At 49.0% G+C, this 22,742-nt stretch overlaps 1 protein-coding gene across 3 annotated transcripts in view; it reads right to left on the bottom strand.

Annotated features, from left to right (window-relative positions):
• The window catches only part of Matn2 (matrilin 2), a 124,247-nt gene that overhangs the window by 2,207 nt on the left and 99,298 nt on the right, over nucleotides 1–22,742 (bottom strand). The window contains exons 8-18 of one of the 3 annotated variants that reach the window (XM_005072655.4): nucleotides 21,944–22,066; nucleotides 18,186–18,308; nucleotides 17,810–17,932; nucleotides 10,139–10,261; nucleotides 8,597–8,719; nucleotides 6,036–6,158; nucleotides 3,690–4,103; nucleotides 2,676–2,828; nucleotides 1,605–1,676; nucleotides 1,173–1,307; nucleotides 755–853 (exon numbers count right to left, since the gene is read on the bottom strand). In XM_005072655.4, the coding sequence (XP_005072712.1) occupies nucleotides 755–853; nucleotides 1,173–1,307; nucleotides 1,605–1,676; nucleotides 2,676–2,828; nucleotides 3,690–4,103; nucleotides 6,036–6,158; nucleotides 8,597–8,719; nucleotides 10,139–10,261; nucleotides 17,810–17,932; nucleotides 18,186–18,308; nucleotides 21,944–22,066 (1,611 nt within the window). The remainder of the gene's footprint in view (nucleotides 1–754; nucleotides 854–1,172; nucleotides 1,308–1,604; nucleotides 1,677–2,675; nucleotides 2,829–3,689; nucleotides 4,104–6,035; nucleotides 6,159–8,596; nucleotides 8,720–10,138; nucleotides 10,262–17,809; nucleotides 17,933–18,185; nucleotides 18,309–21,943; nucleotides 22,067–22,742) is intronic. The other 2 variants (XM_013115329.3, XM_013115330.3) reach the window with 2 other exon arrangements.

Below are 22,742 nucleotides of genomic sequence, written 5' to 3'. Positions count from 1 at the left end.
GACAGGAAGAAGCTGTAAAGTATCTTCTGTAAGTTCCTTAATTCCTGCTACCTGCCCGCATGGCAGGATGACAACCCGGTCTTCTCAGTTTTGACTCCTGTCAGGAAGAAATAATCCCCTGCCCCTTACAGGGAGAATTGCCATATGCTGCTCTTAGCCTGTGGCACAGGAGTGTCTCGGGACTAGTTGCTCACTGGTCTGTATCAGCCAGCTTTAATAAGCTTGCTGTAGGCTTCAGTTCAGGGCAGCCAGCAGCGTGTAACAGCGCCCGTCACTGTCATCCCATTTAAGTGAGCCACCGGACCCTGTCCCTTTGGTAGATTTTTCATCTCTTAAAGTGCTGATACAAGGGATCTCGGCTGCCAAAAAGGAAAGAGAGACACCCAGTCCTTCAAAGTCTGCGCACATGCAGCTTCTGTGTGGTTAGGGTTGAGGGTTAGAGATCAGGCTAGACCTCTCCATTCTACAAGGCACTTTGCCAAGACGTGCTTCTCTGAGGCACTTCATTCCTGGTGTGTATATACTGCTTGATTGGCCGCAATGCTACTTCCGATGTTAGCCAGCAGATGTCAGCCAAGTGTGAGACCATGGCCGCTAAGCTTGGACTCCCAACTCTCAAACAGCTACCAGGCTGCCTTTAATAAAAAGCCCTTCCCTGGTTCACTGTTGCTGGCTGTGCTGTTGAAACCCACGGTGACCTGTAAGGTTGCCACTGCTTGCATTGCACACAGAGCATCCCACAGAAAAAGGATATGGCGCTGGGTCAGTTTTCTTACTTCCTCGTTTGCAAGGTTCTGGAACATGATTAGGTTTTCACATTTGCATTGGTCCTGGCTTTCTTCCAAAGGGCTTCCTGAGAAAGCAGATGGAGAGAGTTCACCTCTGCCTTCCACACTTCCCAGACACATAGTAACAGGACAGGACTGAGTCAGTGCACAGGAAACCACAATGAAAGAAATGTTGAGCCTTCCCATGCATCCAGATCCAGGGACGTAAATGCTGGGAAAGGGCTGTGTTGGCTGCAAACACTGGAAGGGGCTTTCATTGTGGAAACGGGGTCAGGACTACTACTGCTTCCTTAGTTTTTAGATATTTACACCTCTTTCCTACTGTAAGCCAACTATGTTGGCAACCTGGAGCTTATCCAGTGGTGATACTTCACTTGGAATTACCTGAGGATTTTGTTGAGTGGAAAAGCTTTTGTGTAGATCGTGCAAGTTTGTCTTCTTCAAACAGGTATCTGTGTTGCACTGCAAAATTAGAACAGGAAAGTAGGTCTCGGATATTTATGGTGACTGGCTCAGATTCTGTAAAGAGAGAAAACCCAATTCAAATGTGCCTCACACTACTGCGGTCTAAAGCAGCCGCCAGCTGAGGCAAAGGCATTTGGAATTCCCTTTGTGTGCAGAGTTTTGCTTTGAGACATAAGCCATCAGGAAAAGTGGCAGCTACCATATTGGCAGACAGAATAAATCCTTACTGTCTGTCAGGAAAAGGGCCTTGGCTGACATCTAAATCTATGGCCATTTTACAACTTGCATCCTCAGGGAGGTTGAGGCAGAAGGCTCCAGTGAAGGCTGAGCACGCTGCCTTTGGAAGCTCACCTGTTGGGTGGTGGGTCTGCTTTGACGGTTCCTCTGCAGGGGAATCCTGTCTTCCATCAGAGTCTTCTAGAGCTGAGTGGGAAGAAATGACCAAAAGGAGGTTCCCATGTGCTCCTTAGGACACTGTTGGAACCCAGCATCCTTTGGTAACGACAGTGATTATGTGATGATTTATGACCATGGTAGAGCACTTCTGTCCCTGAAGAGAACTTAAATTACACCTAAGGGGTGCTCCCCAGTGTCATGTCAAGAAGGTAAGGCAGGGAAAAAGTTGTTGAGAGATCCAGTGCAATCCCTGGAGCACTCACTGCCTGTGTCATTTCACTGGGAAAGACAGAGCCAAAAGCAAAGCATGCTCCCCTCTTGGGAATCTGGAAGGGTCCCCCTCCCCCTCTTGAAGGGCATTCTGTGGGTGTCCAGTGAGCGTGCAAGGGTAGATGATACCCTTCCACAAATTTCCTGTACTACTTCTGGTTCCTCTAGTGATGGCTTAAGAGCGATCACATCTCTAGGTTTGGTGAGGATTAAGAATTAGGGACTGGAGAGATGGCTCAGTGGTTAAGAATGTGGGCAGCTCTTCCACAGGTCCTGACTTCAATCCCCAGCAACCACATGGTTACAACTATCCATAATGAGATCTGGTGCTCTCTTCTGGCCTGCAGGTATACATGGAGGCAGAACATGGCATACATGATAAAAAATTTTTTAAAATGGCATATTAAAGCTGGGCGGTGGTGGTGCATGCCTTTAATCCCAGCACTCGGAAGTCAGAGGCAGGTGGATCTCTGAGTTCAAGATCAGCCTGATCTATAAGACCTAGTTCTTGTAGACCAAAAGAAAGAAAGAAGCATATTAAAACACTTGGCATGCTTTTTGGCACAGCGCAAGTGCTCAAGACACAGCACTGATGACATTTGTCTCCACCTCTCCCATTCTGTCTGACGTGTCTCCAGGTGCCGCTTGTCTTGTTGGCTGGGAGACATTTTCTGAGCACCAAAGAAACGGTTTGAGGGTTTCCTGGTTCATGCTGCCCCATGGCTAAGGTCTGCCCCCAGACACATTCTGCAATACCTTCACAGATGCCTTGTTTCAGCTTTCCGCTTATCTTGTCCATCGTGCTGAAGTCTTCTGCATAGAAGAGATGCTTGTCAGCGGGCTCAGACGCGATCTCCTGGAGCTCCTCCTCAATGGCTTTCCCGACACCAACAGCATACATAGTGATACCTAGGCAACAGAGGTTAGGGTGAGATGCAGTTGCATTCCCAGGGTCCGGGCATGGTGCTATGCCCAACCAAAGTCAGATATTAAGTGATGGGATTTGAAGTATCAACATTTATATTTATCAGCATTTCTATTTCAGACCTATGAACAAAAGATCCTAAGACATGTGGCATCTGTAAGAGAGTAAAAGACTATTGATAAGCCCTAGAGAGGTCAGGTAACCGAGCAATGTGCAGCTTTCTCCTGAATTATCTTCTGGATAGTAGGAAAACGTGTCTTCTCACAGCTTACTAAAATGAGAGGTTTTCTGGGAAAATTCTAAGCAGGTCAAATTACGACCTTATAAAAGACAGGATTTTTCCATATAGCCAAGGCTGGGCTGGAACTTGTAAATCCCCTGCCTCAGCCTTCTGAGTGCTTGGATGGTTTCTTCTCAAAAGGAAAGGAGAACTTAAATCAAATTTCCTCATTTGAAAGTTAAACAAGCAATTTAACATTGTTTTTTGTTTTAAGTGTATTCGTGTCAGTAAATCCATTAAAAAAAAATCTTCAGGTGACTCTGGAGGGAAGATGCCATGGCGTTGGGCCAGCTGTATGTTGTAGTTAAACAGCAGGAGCCGAGTTGATTCTCCTGGAGGCCACACACTGAGCAGTAAATCCGATTACTCAGCCTGTGAGGGGCATTTTATTTAGCATCCCCAGGGCTCCGCTATGGCCTCTAGGTGGCAGTGTAGCCAAGGTGAATTTTTAAACGCAGTTGTCAGAACGTCTTTCTGGAACCAAACACCCTGCCGCCTAAGGTCAGCTATGAATTTAAAGACCGGAATTCTGAATAATGTAAACCGCGACCCCTCCCCCTATTACCAGTGGCCTTGGCTTTGCTGGCCCACTCGGAGACATCATCCTGAGCCCGCCCGTCGGTGAACACGATGGCTACTCTGGGCACCCGTGTGGAGAGGGGCCTGGCCCCTTCTACTTGGGTGAAACTTCTCTCAAACATGTGTTTCAGGGCCAGCCCAGTCATAGAGCCTTTGCCCATGTACTTCATGTGGGCCACGGCTTTCTTCATGTCCTTGGCTGAGCTGAAGTCCCTCAGGGAAAACTCGGTGTGGACCTGTGTGGAATACTGCAGCAGCCCCACCCGAGCAGCTTTCGGGGAAACCACCAAGGAATCGATGATCCCAGCGACGAAATGCTTCACGATCTCGAAATTGTCTTCCCCGAGGCTCTTGGATCCGTCAATCACAAAGACTAGGTCGATTGGGCCTTCAGTGCACCCTACGGGAGACACGGTTAAAAAGTTAGCGATCGCCAGGCGTTGGTGGCGCACGCCTTTAATCCCAGCACTTGGGAGGCAGAGGCAGGCGGATCTCTGTGAGTTCGAGGCCAGCCTGGTCTACAGAGCGAGTTCAAGGACAGCCTCCAAAGCCACAGAGAAACCCTGTCTCGAAAAACCAAAAAAAAAAAAAAAAAAAAAGTTAGTGATCACGTACATACAAGAGTACATAAAAAAAAAAGCTTCAGCTAGCACACAGGACAGACAAGTGTGGAATACCACACGTAACGATTATTTCCAGGTAACAAGTTTATGTCTGAGCCGTCTGTTAACAACACTGGTAATTTCCCTACTATGTAAGCTACACAGTGTCCACACATTGTAAAGGCAACCACATGCCAATTGCTGGAGGCCAGGCCTTGGGGGAACTGTGCAGACAGTATGGCAAAGGATTAGTTAGAGCAGTGGTTCCCCATCCTTCCTAACGATGCGGCCCTTTAATACAGTTCCTCCCGCTGTGGTGACCCCCAACCGTAAAACTGTTTTTGTTGCTATTTCATAACTTAGGAATTGTAAATGAATGCCTGTGTTTTCCGATGGTCTTAGGCAAACCATGTGAAAAGATGGGTTGACCCCCTAAAGGGCTCCCTACCCGCAGGTTGAGAACCACTGGGTTAGACTATCTACCAAGGCAGTTAGTTCTTTTTGCTTTGTTGTGGGAGGCAGGTAGATGATATGCAGTATCTCGACGGGCAGTAGAGGAGATGCTTAATTTCTCCTCAGCCATTTCTTCTCCCAAGAAACTTCCAGGGTAGCCCAGCTTGCGCCAGCTACTCTCTGAATAAATGCCCCCAACACGTTGACTTATTCAATCAAAATCCGTTCACTGCATATCTGCCTTGTGCAAGGCAGTGGACACGGCAGGACTGTGGTAATAACTGGCATAAAATGTCTGACACCAAGTTGCTAAGTTCCATGCTCTCTATGCTGTATCCATGGGGGGACAATTATTTAACACTGAGTCTTTCTCCCCTAGTCTGGATTGTCCTTCAGTAGATACTGTGTGTCATTTATGTTTGTGCCCATAATGTTTGGCACACAAAAGGTATTCAATACATTGTTACTGACAGAATTAAAGCACTGTGGTATCCATTAGACAGCACACTGATAAGTACCCTCCTGACCTATTAAGACTTAAAAAAAAAGTATGATCACTGAATTCTTTACCCATACCAAAGCTTTTTGGGCAACTTAGACGGTTGACAGTATAAAGAGAACAAAATTACGCAAATCCACAGGCAATTTGAATGCCAAGAGACATTGTTATGTACGGCTGCATAAGGGAACTGTAACAATCCCAAATGAATGATCTCATTTCAAACAGTCTACAGTATGTTATTATAATATTCTCTTTTATACATCAAGCAGCTGTCTAATCTTTTAAAGTGAAGTACAACAATAAGGCAAGTAAAGACATACATATGCAAAAATACTCCTGTGCCTGGCTAGTAGAAAACGCTAATGTGAGTGTGCACACGTGTGTGGTCATTGGGAGCCGGCTTCTTGTCTTTTCATTAAGCGCTTGTCCTCATTATTCAATCTATTGATTCGTGGAAAGGAATTAAGAAGGCCCAGGTGTCATGCATGTGACTCTCCAGCAGATGTCAGGGCTGCCGGAGTAATGTACCAGCCGCTCCCCCTTCTGTATCCCCCTTTGCTTACAGAACAGAGCCAGCCATTGTCATTTGCTGTCCACGAAAGCAAAGTTGTTCTGCTGGCTGCTGTTGCTGAGCTTAGCCCTGTTTTCTGTCGGTCTACACATCTGTGTTTATGGGAGAAGCAGGGCTGAGGGGGCCTCCTGCCTGAAAAACGGTCCCAAAGGAATCGCTCCTAAGGCAAGCGAGCGGAAGCAGAGAGCCGGTTCAGTCACTCACTCTTGCAACGCCTCCCATCCTCAGCCAGGACAAACCCCTCTGAGCACCGGCACGTATAAAAATCGCCGTTGTTCACGCATATGTGTTCACAGCCGTGGTGGGTGGACTTGCAGGCATCCTTCCCTGGGGGAAAATGCGGGGAGGTGAACAACCCATCGTCGTGGAAATAAGCCAGTGTGAACAGTCGTGCCAGGGGAGGCTGAGGGAGTGATCCACGTTAAAGAACCCAGCTTTGCTAAAATGACCATCTTTGCAGTCCCTGCCAGGACAGGCCAGGATCAAGGAGCAACTCCTCTCAGAACTCTTGCTCTTACTGGCTCCGGTGGATCATCATTCAGATTTTGAATGACTAGATAGTCTTTAGCTTCCGATTTTTCAGTAGAGGTCCCAAATACCCCACGTTGGTTGTCTAAAGAGCATTTCTCACAGGTGACGTAATTTGAACTCCTTGAAGTGGTTATGACCCTTTAGTCCTCACAACACCCTGGGGGCACGGGGTGGGTATACACAGGTAGTATACAAAGTGGTGGATGCCGTGAGTCTGACTGAATTGTACAAGGCTGGCCAGCCAGAGGATAGCCCAGTTGAGGCATACTTCCCCCCCAGTCTTCCCTTTAAAAGGAGAAACCTTACAGAGATTGGAATCTGTAACTATGGATCTCTCAGGAAGTGGGAAATTGTGAGGTTTAATTTGGGAATCAAATTGCAAAGCTAGAAGTATGCCTTTTACACAACCATTCAATGTATCGACCAAAACACATGCTGGCTGAATAGAAAATTATGGCCCAGGCAGACACGTGGTCTCCGTGAAAGATGCATAGATAGCAGTGTGCAGCTAGAAGTCCAGACAGCCCAGTGAGGCTGGGAGTCAGGCCCCGCCTACAACATATGCTCATGTCACAGAGCCTCTCACGAGGTACAAGCTGTGCCCCCTGGAGAAGAATGCCTGATGAGTTACTCCTACTCAACTTGGTCTACATGTGGGATGCCCCCGATCTCAAGGGAGTCTGTGACAAGACTGCCCACAAAGGAAACCTCAAAAGCAAATTAATCTACTTTGCTTAACCAAGAAAGCACACTACAGCAGTGTCAAAACCAAGTAGATATTAGCAACCCCCAAGCCCTAAAGAGGACTACCATCTAGAATGGGGAGAAAGTCTATGCCTGTATTCTGATCCCACCTCACTGACTTGCTCTTGGGTGGTGTGATGGCTACTTTTATGTAAACATTTAAATCAGTAGAATCTGGGTAAAGCAGACTACCCTCTGTAGTGTGTGTGGGCCTTGTCCAGTCATTTGAAGACTTTAAGAGTAAAAGGCGAAGATTCCCAGAGGAAGGGAAGATGCTCTTCACTTACAACACCAGTTCTACTGGGTTGCTGGTCTTCCTAACAGACATCCTCCTCACCAGCCCCCACAACCCCTTAAAGTCAATTTCTCTTTCTTTCTCTCTCTCTTTCTTCCTTTAACCCTAACATGTATCTCCAGCACATAGACGCTATTATCTATTTTTCTGGAGAATCCTAACATGCATCTGTGTGTGTGTGTGTGTATGCATCCATGCATGTGTGTGTGCACATGCTTTCTTGCTTGTAGAGGCCAAAGGTCAATGTTGAGTGTCTTCCTCAGTCACTATCCACTTTATTTTTTGAGACAAGGTCTCTTACTGAACCTGAAGCTGACCAATCCAACAAGTCTCTGGGACCCTCCTGTGTCTCCCTCCCGGCGCTAAGATTACAGGTGTGCTCCACCATGCTTGCTTTTACACTGGGGATCGAACTCAAGCCCTCAAGCTTACACAGCAAGCACTTGACCAACCATGCCATCTCTGAGGTCCCCCCTAACACTGAGAACCCCACAGAGCCGCCCTCCAGCCCCTCTCCTACCCTTCACCTTACACATATGCTCCACCAAGAAGCAAAAGCACGGAAATTATCTTTTTGGTTCTGGTAGTCCATTGCTACCAACTATTCTAGTTCTGCGCACCAACTTGCCGGGTACCCAACCACCATACAGAAGGTCGAGGGCTGAGAGACAACAGAAGTGAAGAGCTTGACGACCTAGGACCGCCACTGAGACAGTCCTGAAGAACCCACGGTCAACTGACTGGACCCCTTTGGAGACACTGTCTGTTGGGAAAGTCCTGTGTATATGTCAATAAAGCACTGTTGGCCAATAGGGAAGCAAGAAAGGTGGGACTAGGAATCCAGGAGGACTCTGGGTAGGAGAAACACAGAGAGTCACGATGTAACCGCCATAAGGGTAAGAAGTCTGGATCCGTTCTCCGGTAAGAGCAATACTTAGATTAACAATTATGGAGTAAATACTTAAGTCAGAGATAGCCAGTAAGAAACAAGCAAGGCCAACAGCTTCATAATTAATACAGCGTCTTGTGTGTTATTTGGGGACTACAACGTGGCAGAGCCCAGGCGACTGGTGGGGGGGTGGGGAGAACCAAGCTGCTGGCAAAGAAAAGGCTTCTCTCAGAGCACTGAAAGTTGGAATCTGAGTTTGCAACCCGGTTAGGAAACCCTACAAAGGGAGACTGTGGGCTAACTTACTTCTACAGCGCTTCCCATCCTCAGCCAGCCTGAATCCCTCCGGACACTTGCAGATGTACGACTCGCCACTGTTGATGCAAAGGTGCTCACAGCCGTGGTCTACAGCCTGGCAGACGTCTTTCCCTGAGGAGAGAGTACAGAGGTTAAAACGGCCGCGTCGACGGGAAATCAACATGGATTCCCCCCTGGAAGATCCATCCATCTTGGCTTTCGGGACTCGAGTGGTACCAGAGTAGGGAGATGAAACCGGGGTGGGGGAGGGGAGAGTGATGTTGTGACGTTCGGTGGCTCTAGGGTTGGGCTAGACCCTCAGACTTTCTCACCGACACTGCCACCACCCCTCGCCAGCATGACTTCACTGTCAGGGATGCAGTCCAGCCTCAGCCGTCCGCAGACGTGGCCTCTGCTGACAAGTGGAGATGCTACTGGTGTGGTTATAGAGTAGAAGGCTGCGGTTTAGACCAGCAGCAGCATGAGCAGCGCTGGCGTCTAATCTTTTTAGACCAGCAGCAATGCTGGAATCTAATCTTGCCTTTGTCCCTGGCATCATCTATGATTCAGGAAAACTGGGTAAGCCTCTTGGAATCTTTCCTATCTGAAAACAAGAGTAATGATTTCAGACCCTCATCTTTTATTCATAGCTTTTTTGGGAAAGGCTTTGAGAAGTCTGAGAAAAAGAGGACTGACTGATAGTTGAGGGCCATTCACCCAGACTTGCCCAGTCCTCTCTGACTGCTGCTATTGTTATTATTGGGGTGCTGGGAACTGAACCCAGAACCTTGCACGTGCTTGGCAGGTGCTCGACCACTAAGCTACGTCCCCAGCTCATTTATTTATTTATTTTTAATTTTTATTTATGCGCCCATGTATGTATGGGTGTATGCACATGAGTATAGTTGCCAGCAGAGGCCAGGAGAGGGTGTCAGATCCCCTGGAGCTGGAGTTACAGGAGCCTGTGAGCCGCTCGACATGGGTGCTGGGAACTGAACTCCTGTCTTCTGGAAGAGCAGTATGTGTTGTTAATCACTGAGCCATCTCTCTAGCCCTCCATTCTATTTCTTCATTTTACCGTGAGGCAGTGTCAGTATGGCCTACAGCCAAGGAAATCTGTGAATTTGCCATGCTCCTGCCTCAGCCTTCTAAGTAGCCAGGATTGTAGGGGTATACCAGTAGGCCAAGTGTAGTGTATTTTTGTCATGGTTAGAAGGTCTCACTATGTAGGGCTGGCCTAGAACTTGCTATACCGACCAGACTGGGTTTAAATCCACAGAGATCATCTACCTCTCTCTGCCTTCCAAGTAATGGAAACCACAACATGGAACACCACACCTGGCCTGACAGGATATTATTTACTGAAGTGTATTGTTGTATATAGTGACTTCATTTTCACACAGCATCCCCTTTTCTGTCCCAGGATCCCACCCGGACACCACATGACATATGATTGTGTGCTGTTGACTGTTGAGAATAATTGTCTCACACCAAAATTGACAAGGCAGCTCTCAGGCATGGCCTTATGAGCTAGCTCTGTAGCAAACTCACTTCTGCAAGTCTTCCCATCGTCACGGAGGATGTATCCCTCAAAACACTGACACACGAATGAGTCTTCACTGCTTACACATGAGTGTTCGCAACCGTGGTCCCCCAAAGCACAAGAGTCCAGTTCTGATGAAAATTACAGAAACAGAAGAAAAATGATTAACGGATTAGTGACTTGTTCATTCATGGGAGACATTGCAGACATCCTAAGTTGAAATTGTGTCTTTCCCCACACAGTTCATTTCGGGATGATGGAAAGTTTTCTACGAGCAAAAATTCTTTATGCAAAGCACATACATCAAACAGGCAGCTCCACAGGAAAAAAGGGAAAAGGAGATATAAATATCTATGACTATGGGAAAATAAGTCTAATACCAACTTTTCTATGGCTCTGCATATGCATATAGGACACTTAACTGATTCCTCCATTTACTCAAAGGCAGCAAAACTTTGTTGTTTTGAGGCAGGATATCTCTATGTAGCCCAAGCTGCTTTAGCTTTCTGGGGGCTAAGGTAAATGTGAACACACCTAGCTGGTCAGCAAATTTGCTTTGAGTTCTTGCTGTAGGCGAGGCATTGTTTTAGCCACGAAGGACAGAACAATCAGGAAAAAAAAAGTTTTTGTTTCCTTCCATGGAACTTTGCATTCAGCAACGGGTGTCAGGAGCACATGAGGGTACGGAAGACAAGCAATAGGCAAGCATGCCTTCTCAGTGGGGAAGGAAGTGCCTTGGAGAAATAGAGGACAAGAGATGACAGAGAGTGGCTGCTGGGTTGGTGTCTGATAAGGAGGAGCAGGACCCTGGAGATGGAGAGGAAGCTTGTGCTGGTGTCTGGGCAAGAAAGACTGGAGAACATGTTCATCACGTTGCAGGAAAGGCACATGGAGCCCATCGTGGTAGGAGGAGGCAGGGCACGGTAGGCATAGGAGCACACGGGCAGGGGCATGTCTGAGGGAGAAGGTCAGTCACAGGATGCTTTGACCGGAAGAATCCCCCAGTCTAGCTGCAGTTTGAAAGTACAGAACGGAGTGAGCGTAGAGAAGAGATACGGGGGATGGATACAGCCTACTGCCACCATCCTGCCGGCCCAGAACACTGCTGACAATGTGGTTGGATTGGCTATGTTTTGAAGGTAGAGCCTGTACGATTTGCTGGTGGACCGATGTTAGGTCACAGACCTTCTAGCTGCCTTTTTCCCCCATTCCAGAAACAGGCCACCCCTCCCCGAAGCCTGCCTCCCCAGTGCTTCTCCCCTTTTCTCACAGCTATGAGCAAGCCCAGCCACCCTGGTTCCTAGACCACAGACAATCCTTGAACAGTAACTTCTTTTGTCAGAGCCACACCCAGTCGCTTGGCAGGGAGGTACGCCATGGCCACCTCTAAGAATCAGAGTGCCCTTGTTTCTTTCTTTCTTTTTTTTTTTTTTTTTTTTTTTTTTTTTGGTTTTTCGAGACAGGGTTTCTCTGTGGCTTTGGAGGCTGTCCTGGAATTCTCTTGGTAGTCCAGGCTGGTCTCGAACTCACAGAGATCCGCCTGCCTCTACCTCCCGAGTGCTGGGATTAAAGGCGTGCGCCACCAACGCCCGGCCGCCCTTGGTTCTCATTGGCTTCCCCACCCACTAAGGCTCTCCTCCTACAGCTGCAGTGGCCATGAGGTTCTCTCTCCTGATAAAGCTCATCTAATGGGTAACTTTGTGTCAACTCCGGTTCTTTCCAACAATGAAGCAAAGAGTCCACCTTCACGTGACTAGGGCGGAAGAGTCAAGCATGACTGGAAAGTCACTGGACTGAGCTACCGAAGGAAGGCATTGTTAGGGCTGGGTGGCTTTCTGGGGACTAGAAGGTTTGTGTGCTTGTGAAAACCAGGCTGATGATTCAAAGCTTGAAATCGAGGACCGTGGGGGGGGGGTGTGGAGGGGGCAGGCAGTGAGTGACATTTTATGACAACCATACAGTTAACTGAAGGCTAGTCCAGCCCTTTAGAAAATGAACAGGATTTCAGCAAAGGCTGTATATGGAAGTGGTTAAAGGCACATGGCAGAGATTATACTCAGGAAGAAACATCTACCTTTATTTTGTTTTTGTTAAGTATTATTGCAGCATTTCTCAATGAAGTGGGGGGATCCTAAGAACTACCCTGTAGGCTACTTAAGGGAGCCAGTTGTAAGGATTCAGGTGTTATGCTGTCACCTGGCAGAATGGCACTCAGGCAGTAGCCTGGTCAGCCCAGGGTTCCATGGAGTCTGCACTCAGGTGCAAAGGACCTCTTTAAAAGACAGAACTCCGCCCGCTTAACGGTCTTTTTGCCTGCTCATCTCTTCCTGCTCTCTTCTCTTTCCTGCTCTTCCCCTGGAGCAGACAGGGCTTTTCCTGTCTCCCTCGTCTCTCCTGTCCTCTCTCTCTCTCTGTGTGTGTCTCTTTACCTCTTTTCTCTTTCCTTCCCCCTTCCATCTCTGTTCCCAGTTGGCCAACACCTACCCGTCCCTTCTCTCCCTTTCCTAATAAACTCCACATGGGTTTGCTGAGTTTGGCAGATCAAGTTTCATCACCCCGCAGCTGCATCGAGCAACGACACCAGTGAAACTCTCATTTACCACCAGGAGAAATTAAGGCTGAGGAAGACCAATTAATTACAGCTTACCAAGGCCACTTGCCAATAAGTGGTGGAAGAACCGGATGAAAAAAGTTTTATCTTTTTTATAATGAAGCTCGTGACTCCCCCCCCCCCAACTACACACGGCATCACCATCTGCTAAGCTTTCAGACAAGAGGGGGGAGTTTTGCATTTCTTTGGGCAGGAACACTGCCAGAAGCTTCGAAGGATGGGAAAATGATGTTAACTGGAATTTTAACTGTAACGGAGACCCTAAGTAGGGTTGGGTACTCCGGTTTTCTCTTAAGTGTGACTTACTTCTCTGGGCACATTCTGGGCTCATTACGAATGCAGAGCATTTCCCTGTGGCTGGAGTTGCTCCTCTGACAGTGAAAGGTACCACGAAGTGATGCATAGTGCCGACAGCTGGCTGGCACGGAGGGCAACTTCTGTCCCCCTCCATCACGCATTTAGAAGAGCACCCCACCCCATTTTCCAAGGTAGTAAAACAGCAAAAGCTCTCTCACTCCAAGCCCTGATCCAGAGCGAACTGTCCAAGCACACTCTTTTAGACGGTGACTCCCCACCCAGCCCTGATTCACTAGCCACAGCTCAGGCTGGTCCTCTTGAAGGCCACAGGGGCGTCCTCAATGGAGACACAGACTACTGAGCCCCAGCTTCCCAAGCCCCAGTGGCCCAAGCTTGCATCTGTCAGGTGCTTTTTTTTTTTTTTTTTTTTTGAGACAGATTTTCTCTGTATTGTTTTGGAGGCTGTCCTGGAACTCGCTCTGTAGACCAGGCTGGCCTCGAACTCACAGAGATCCGCCTGCCTCTGCCTCCCGAGTGCTGGGATTAAAGCCGTGTGTCACCCACGTCCGGCATTGCCAGGTGCTCTTTATCAGAGCGCAGTCATGGAGAAGCCCATGCCCACAGGGTTATGTGCTCAGCCTTGGCTTTGTGCCGCGCCAGCGCCTCCAGGCCAGCTCCTCAGTTCTCCTGGAACTGCGGATGCTTTAAAGTAAGGGAAGAGTTTTCAGGCTCATCTTTCCCTCCGCTCATGCCTTCGGGGCATCTGATCCACAGAAGAGTGGGTGACTTCTCATAGGACTGCTCAAGGCATTTCAGACAGGCCTCCAAAGCCAATGGTACTAAAGGGCATGCTTGCCTACGGAAGAGTGTCTGGCAGTGTCTACAACGCTACAGAACACAACACCTTTCACCCAGTGGCTTCACTTTGGGACTCCCTTCCGCGGGTGCCCTCAAGCGGTGTAAAGGAATGTACTTCCAAGTTATTGACTGTCACTGCTTGTAAGGGTGAAAAGCAGGAGTCAATCGAAGTATTTTGAAACAGAGGACAGGCAAAATGCAATGGAACGTTACACAGCTGTAAAAAGAACAAAGAACTTCCCTATGTAAATGTGGAGGTTTGAGTAAGAACGGCCCTCATAGGCTCACACGTTTGAATGCCTAGTCACCACGGGGTGGCGCTATTTGAAAGGATTAGGAAGTGTGGCCTTGTTGGAGGATGTGTGTTATTGGTGGCGGGCTCTGAGGCTTCCAAAGCCACTGGCAGGCCCAGAGTTGGCATGTAGCTCTGGGTTGCTATGTAGCTCTCATGCTGCCGTGCTCTCTGCCGTGATGACAACAATGGACTAAATCTCAGACACTGTAAGCAAGCCCCTGGTTAAATGCTTTCTTTTATAAGAGCTGCCTTAGTCATGGTGTCTCTTCACAGCAATAGGACAGTGACTTAGACAGTAACCAGGAGCGGGGTATTGCTGTGACAGGCTTGTCCATGCTGCTTGGTGACAGAATGTGAACTTTGGGACTCTGGATCAGGAAAGCAGTCGAATGCTTTAAGCAGGGCTAGTGGGGCATATTAGTGGGAGCCTAGAAGACAGTGGTGCTGACAGCAATGTAAATTATGACGGCCTGGTTCATGAGGATTCACAGGGAAGAATTTTAGTAAGTGGCCTAGAAACTATTCTTGTGATATTGTGGCTGCTTTTAGTGTTTGTCTTAAAAAAATCTGCCTGGGGCTAAATTGAAGAGTTTTGTTAATGGTGTTGGCAGAGGAGATTTCAAGAGAGCCTAATATTAACTGTGCCGTGTGGTTATTAATAATCACTCTTCGTTTTTTTGTTTTTTGTTTTTCAAGGCAGGGTTTCTCTGTATCTCCAGCTGTCCTGGAACTCACTCTGTAGACTAGGCTGGCCTTGAACTCACAGAGATCCTCCTGCCTCTGCCTCCCAAGGGCTGGGATTAAAGGCATGTACCACCAACGATGTTTAGTTATGGGTTAGTAATTAAGACAGAGCTAGCCAATAAGAAGCCATAGCCATGGACCAATAATTTTATAATTAATAAGTCTCTGTGTGCTTATTTGGGGCTGAAGGTGGTGGGACCCAGCAGAACAGAAGCCTCCATTTTCAGAGTAGCATTTGCTCAGGGACTACTTTAGCTGAAGCACAGGAGGCTGTGAGGAAGACACGGGGAAGGCTCTCCCACACTGCCACACCAAGGATTGTCATTGGAAAATTCTTTTCTGGGAGTGGGGTGGGGCCTGCACTAGGGGTCATGGAGCCAAAGGATAGCTAGCTGGCCTCAGTTCATTCGCTAACCCATCCATTTTACTTCACCAGGCTGGGCCCTTCGAGTTCTGACTCCAGGTAAGATCTGGCCTCCTCTGACCTTTGACTCCCAAGGACTTGCAGGCAGTGGGCCGTGTACTCCATGTATAGTGGGAGTCTTGTCTGGTCCTGTGTTGATCTTGCATTGCACAAGCCAAGGAAGCCCTCATCTTTTGATGAAGGTCTGGCAGACCCCAGCTTAACCCCATCCCTGTCACCAGGCTTTACTGAAAAGGTACAGTCATTTTATCTGGCGGTGCGTCATCTGGCACGAGGCAGGGGAACACACTCATCCCAACTGCTGTTAGTTGTGACCACAGAGAAAACCCAGGCTGCGATTACAGGATGCAGCAGCTGGACTGAATCACTGGAGAGCAGACAGAAAGTCTTCAGTTAGGGGAACGGCTCTGGCGGGTACCCTGTGTCTGTCCTGTATTGTTCAGTGCTAACCCATGTGATTACCTCACGCGTCCTCATAACCACCCAACCAGACATAAAGCTCACTTGCGGTTGCTGGACTTTCACTCATGTATAGATGACGCCATGCCTTTAGTTACAAAGACACTTTCAATGAGAAAACAGGCGACGTTTAACGTCGATGGAGGCAAAGAGGGTGGGGCAGGAGAATGAGAGAAGGGTCTGCAAGCAGTTCGGAGTCTGTGAGAAGGTTTTTAGAGGTCCCACAGTCATCTCCCACTCAGCTTTTGATTACCGGAGTGAAGAGAACAAAGAGGGGGCGTTGTGAGTAATCTAAGGCGACGGAGAATTACACCCATAATCCCCTCGAATCTGGCTTTGGCAGGCAGGCAGGCAACTATAAGATGGTATTTAATTTACCCACCCTTTTCCACACCCTCCCACCCCGCTCCCCCTCCCCATGCCCAGGCCCTACTAGAGCTGGCTGCATGCAGTGTCGCTCTGCGAGCAGCTGGGCAGGGATCCACGAGCAAGCTGCAGCATGGACAGCCTACTTGCCAAGATCCAAGAATCCATCCCAAACTGGGGAAATATTTTCTCACAAGAAGCACGGCTAAATTGCTGCACAGCTGGGCGGGCAGCTCATCTGCCCGTGAGAACTGACGAAACAGAAAAGGACGGATTCGTCAGGGCTGTGTACCTAGGGTTGGTTGTATCGGCGGCCGAGGAACTTGGTCCTATAACCAGAAAGACAGCAGTGCCATTTTGACACTTTGTCTCAAACTGTGTTCTTGGTCCACTTGGAAACGGGAACCCAGGGCAGAAAGCACCATGGCTTTCTTGAATGGGAGAGACAAGGGAGCCTGGAATCTTTTCTTTTGGTTATTGTTGTTGTTTTTGAATAGCTACAAGGAAACAGATGCCTAGACAATATCACTGCTGACCTGGCCTTGTGCTGAGAGGTGACAGGAAAGACAAAGAAACTAAGGATTTCTCAGATGTCTCCCTTTCAGAACTAACTGGAGACTCACAGAGAGCCAGTCCCTACTCAGTAGAGGGCCCCCTCGTACTCTTTTGTGTGAGTCTGAGCTGCAGTTATCCCAACTGTCCCTGGGGTGTGACAGCATGTGTTTAGCACAGTGTTCGGCGCCTGGCACGCAACCACAGGGCTGGTCATAGGCCTGACTGGCCAGTGGGTAGAGCTGAGATCGTGTCTCAGTCTGTATAGATATATATTCGCCTTTGTACCTGTAGCAGTGACCACGCCTTTTGGGTGTGGTTACAGGTGTGGATGTGACCAGTTAAAGGGAAAGGCTCAGAAGGCCCCTTTGAGGCTCAGAGAACATCTGGGAGGAAGGGTCCTGCATCCTTGGAGCAGGAACGCCGCGACAGTCAGTCATTTGTTTTTTGTGTAAGTTCTTTCCCCAAATAAACACCATCTACTATTCCACCGGGTCTAGCTAATTTATTACTACCTGCTTATATTAGTCTGCACTCTGTCGTCACGTCACAATACCTGGATAGAAAGATCAGCAGGAATAGAAACTTAAGCAGTTGGGCCTTCATTTTGCTTATGGTGGGGAAGCCCAAAGGTGAGGAATTATATACAAAAGAGTTGGAGATGCAGGGACGTACCCACAACCCATTCTCTACAGTCCACCTCTCCAAGAAGGGCATTGACCCTCCCCACCAACATACTTGCCTTGGAAAAGTTTCATGTCTCACAGGTTTCACAGTGGCAACCGATTTTGAACATAAATTTCAGTACGGACAGACCACAACCCAGCACGCCAAGAACAAGGGCCTCTGTATCATTATGGTGGCGAGGCAGGGTGTGCAGACAGCAAAGCCATTTGCAGGAGCACAGGATCGAAGTTTGGGGCAGAGGCTCCAATGGCTTTGAGATGTGGGCACACGTATCACCAGGGGACCCAATCAAGGCCCAGAGAGGACACTCAGGATGCACACTAGCACCTACAAGGGCCGGTGCTGAGTCCCGTCAGTCCCAGGATCTCAAATGTGACGAGACTCACTTGCACAGGTCTTCCCGTCGCCGCGGAGCACGTGACCCTCAGGACACCGACAGGCAAAGGATCTGTCTGTGTTGACACAGGAGTATTCACAACCGTGGTCGCTCAGCAAGCAGTAATCCACCCCTGTAAAACCAAAGCCAAGTGAGATTCCCCCCAGGGAAGGGGGAGGCGGACTCTGTCCACAAGGCTTCTGGGCTTCAATGGAAATTAAGTAATGGTTCATGCTTATTGCCATTGAAAGCCTGGGTCCCAGGCAGGCTTCCCCAAAATCTCCCAGGAGGGCAGAGGGGGATATGCTGATCTCTGCATTGTCTGTACACTTACTTCACTCCTGTTGCAAACCCTTCCCCAGTAGAGAGATGGGAGGGAGACTCACTAGAACAGGTCTTGAGGTCATCGTTGATGAGGAAGCCCTCCGAGCACTGGCAGACGAAGGATTCGTCCGTGTTCAGGCACAGCTGCTCGCAGCCATGGTCCTGCTGGGCACAGTGGTCCACCCCTGCATCGGTCACAAACGCAGGAAAACATAAAGGGACTGACCACCAGACAGACTGCTCACAAAAGCCTTCCCTGCGGCAGCAACAGCAACAGCAGCCACAGGGTAGGTTCCACTCTGCCTTGAGCTACGGGGCTTGCTCCTTGTCATAGCCAGCTTCAGGGGACTTGATACAAAACTTAGAGGAGGAGGAGACCTCAGGGGAGGAACCGCCCCCATCAAACTGGCCCTTGGTTGTTGACTGGTAACAGCCCATGGTGAATAGCGTTCATCCAGGGAAGGTGGAATCCGATTGGGATAAGAAAACAAGCATGAGCCTGGAATTGGTGGCACACGCCTTTAATCCCAGCACTTGGGAGGCAGAGGCAGGCAGATCTCTGTGAGTTCGAGGCCAGCCTGGTCTACAGAGCGAGTTCCAGGACAGCCTCCAAAACAATACAGAGAAACCGTGTCTCGAAAAACCAAAAAAAAAAAAAAAAAAAAAAAAAAAGGAAACAAGCATGAAACAAGAAACCTGGATGCAAGCCAGTAAACACCGTTCCTCCGTGGTCTCTGCCACAGTCCCCGCCCTGACTTCCCTCAGTCATAAACGGTGACACGGAAGCATAGGCTGAAATAACCCTTTTCTCCCCAGGTTGCTTTTGGTTGTGGCGTTGATCAGAGCAACAGGAAGCAAACTCGGACAGCAGCGATTCCCACGTCCTTGCTGTGGGCGCTGGAGGGACTTGAACTCTCTGTGCTGTCACCTCCCGATCTGGGGACGATGGCGGTCCCCTTTCTTCTTCCTGTTTATGCTCCCCTCTTCCATGCACTCATGGGATACACGTGCATGTTTGTGAGCGCGTTTGTGGAGGCCAGAGGACCACTTGGTCATTCTCAGGAGGCGTAGTCCACCTCCTTCAGACAGGATCTCTCTCACTGGCTTGGAGCACAGCAGTTAGGCTTGGCTGGCTAACAGGGGCCATTCTATGTCCCCCTGCGGGATGCTGAGATTACATACCAGCGCACACTGCCATGCCTGGTGTTCTACCTGGGTTCTGGATGTAGAACTGAAGACTCAGGGCTTGCAAAGCAAACACTTAACCAATGGGGTTTCTCTCCCCAAGACACCTGGTGGTCCCTTCCTGGTGGTAATGTAGCGAAAGTTAGAGGAAACAGATCTAAAGCTCTCCAAACAGTGGCTGGCACACAGTGACTGCTTAAGGAATGGTTCTTCCTATTACTGAGCAGTGCTCAGAATTATTGCGTAATTTGTTTTTATTTGAAAAATTTTAAAAAGTTACTTTTTAAAAACTATTCTCTTAATCAGGATGTCCAGACTCAGGAAACAAAACAAAACACAAGAAACAAAAGCCTGGCTGCCTGTGTGGTCCCTTCTGGCACCCAAACACCACACACAGCTGGTCCTTGGGCAGGGAATGCTGAGGGCTAGGAAACGCACAGCTGTGGTGGACAGCTCCCACAGAGAGCCCCCTGGGCTGCCGCCCAGATTCACTGAATGGAGAAAGTGCACCCTCCGTCAGACACGGAAGGCTTCAATGATGGCCCTCTGAAGTAAGCCCCTTTTGCTCCTGCGTGTCTGAAGACCAGCAGCTTCTGGAACAATCCACTGGCAGGCAGACACACCTACAGAAACAGCTGCAGCATCTCAGGGGGCACAAGGCCCACGTTCGCATCCCGATTCTGCCACTTACCAGGCAGAACTGTCGGGAGGCGCGTGAGAGCTAGGGTGTTAGGATGTTGAAGGTGCTCACAACTGTGCCCACACAGAGTCAGCACCTCAGGAGGGCTGGCTGTCATAGCGCCTGTGGCTAAGAACCCCACAGATTTCCCTGGGGACTTCTGGACAGAAAAAGATTGGTTTAGACTTTCTAAAAGTTGGCAAATCTTCCAGAGGAAGTACCCCGCCTGCCCCCATCTCTTCCAGACTCATGTCTGAGCTCTTCTAGACAGCCCGAGGTGTTGCGAGATATTTGATTGCACTGTGAAACTCCAAGACTGTGTGAGTAAAATTAACTTTGGGTGGGGAGGGCAGAGCCAGTGGCTAGTTGACAAGAATTAGCCATAGAGAGTATGGAGAACCCAGAAATTTAGATAGAGAGATGCACAGGGAGGAGTAGGGAGGGACTTAGAGATTCGTGGTCTCTCTCTTCTCTCTCTCTCTCTCTCTCTCTCTCTCTCTCTCTCTCTCTCTCTCTCTCTCTCTCTCGGTTTGGGACAAGTGAAGAGAAGCTTCTCTTGGCTTCTCTGATCTAGCAGGCTTTCACCCCAACATCTGACTCCCGAGTCTTTATTGGTAAATAGAACGATAGAGACTTAGTTAAAAAAAAAAACCTACATATGGTGGCCACCACCACAGCCCACCAGTGCCAGCGGGACTGGAAATCCCACCAAGACACGGTCTGAGTGGTGGGACGCTGACTTCGGGCTGCAGCGTGCAAAGATATCAGTAGATTCTGGTGCAGCTCCTAAGCCGACAGAAAACCACCACCAGGGAGAGTCAGGGTCACGCGTAGAAAGACAAATCAAGGCATTTCGTTTCCCCCGGAAGACGGAGGGGGATGAGGGTCCCCAAGTGGGCTCTGTATCTCATATTTACGCTGTGAAGCTTGCCCTTCTGGCAGTCAAGGGCCCAGGTGTTGTCCAACAGCCACACTGTTCCCACCCCACAAGCTACTTCTGTCTGCAGAGCCAAAGCAGATGCAGCAGCCTACTAGGTACAAGGCCACACAAAGGGACCCTTCTGTGTAGGGCAGCGTCACTAACCCCAGCACTTAGTGTGCCAGGGCCCTAGGATCCACCACAGCCCCCACATAGTCCTATCCTGCTGCCTTGGGCCTGTGGAGGATATGCCTCAAAAAAAATAAAAATAGTTATGGGCCCATCCTAGAAGTTTCCATGAGTTTATGTCACCAAGCTTTGTTGTGATTCGGATACAAGAAAATAAAGCCTTTTTTTTTCTTTTAAAGTTCGAGACAGGGTTCCTCTGTAGCTTTGGAGGCTGTCCTGGAACTTGCTCTGTAGACCAGGCTGGCCTCAAACTCACAGAGACCCACCTGTCTATGCCTCCTGAGTGCTGGAACTAAAGGCATGCGCCACCACTACCCGGCCAAAGTAAAGGCTTTGCAAAAGTCCCATGGTGTTTACTTCTGCCTCACATCAGCCTGAATAACCCAAAGTTTCCCAAGGTCCACCCCTTCTGGCCTCTTGTCCCAACCTCACAGGCTTGGTTATGGGCACTACTGTCTTTTATCTCTAGTTGTATGTTTACCGCAAACCAGGCACTGGGCCAAGAGACTGACACGGCCTCATTTATTCCCCATAACCACCTGGGGAATCAATGCCATTAACATCCTCACTTTAAAAAACAAAACAGCCAGTCAATCAAAGCTTGGAGAATAACCTGTCCGAGGTCACACATGTAGAGTGCACCAGAGCTTGGGTTTGAATTCCCGCCCATATGCAGTCTCTTAATTATTACATCTCAGTCTTTGCAGTGGGTAGTACTAACAGTACCATTGGATGACCTATGAAACGCAGGAAACCCCGAAGCTATAGAAAGGCATGGCTGCCGATGGGTCCAAAGAACTGCGCACGGACCGTGTCCCCTCAGCACCCAACCCCCGGAGCACACTCACGGCTGCAGGTCTTGCCATTGGGGTCCAGAGCGTAGCCCCGACGGCAGCGGCAATAGTGGCTCTCTTCCGTGTTGACACACTCATGCTCACAGCCTGGTTTGTTCAGGGCACAGTAGTTGATCCCTGAGGGGAGAAAGTGAAGATCTTCCTTCAGACTCCGGGAGGCCGTTAGGGACGACTCCAGGGTTCTCCCAGCCCCCCACGGAGAGAGCTGGCAGGAATTACGATTCATCCATTCATTTACCAACCACGGGCCAGGCCCTAAGTTAGATGTGTGGATGCAAATTTGAGCACCCCACCCTCCTTCAGGGGTTTGTGCTTTGGAGACACGACAGGGAGGGATCGGGAACATTAGACAGCAAGGATGTGACTGAGTGCCAAGGAATGAAGTGAGGTTATTATTGATGCCTTCTACGCTCTTCACTGCCGGGTTATGCCATAAACCCATGAGCGGCGTGAACGGGCCAGGTACGGATGTGACTTCATCTGGTAGGGCCTGGCAATGCCAAAGTCAGACGTCAGAACCACGAGATAATAAATGTCCTTTATGCATGTCAACTCATACAAGAGTTGGAGAGAATTTCAGTCTGAGAAGGTCCAGGCTGAAAACACCAATGATGAGCAACCCCACATATCAAGTTATGATATGAGTGGCCCAGAGAAGAAACTCCAGAAAAACGGGAAAGGTTAAAAATGTTGATGCAGAGAGAGTCCAAACTCTTCATTTAGGAAATCGGGGTCCAGGGCGGTGAAAGTATCTAGTCCAAAGTGACACAGCTGATGTGAATGGCAATGCTTA

The sequence above is a fragment of the Mesocricetus auratus genome, unplaced genomic scaffold, assembly GCF_017639785.1.
Source record: "Mesocricetus auratus isolate SY011 unplaced genomic scaffold, BCM_Maur_2.0 Super-Scaffold_100023, whole genome shotgun sequence".
Lineage (NCBI taxonomy): Eukaryota > Metazoa > Chordata > Mammalia > Rodentia > Cricetidae > Mesocricetus > Mesocricetus auratus.
Note: the sequence above shows the minus strand (reverse complement) of the source record. Positions and strands in the feature narration are given on the sequence as shown.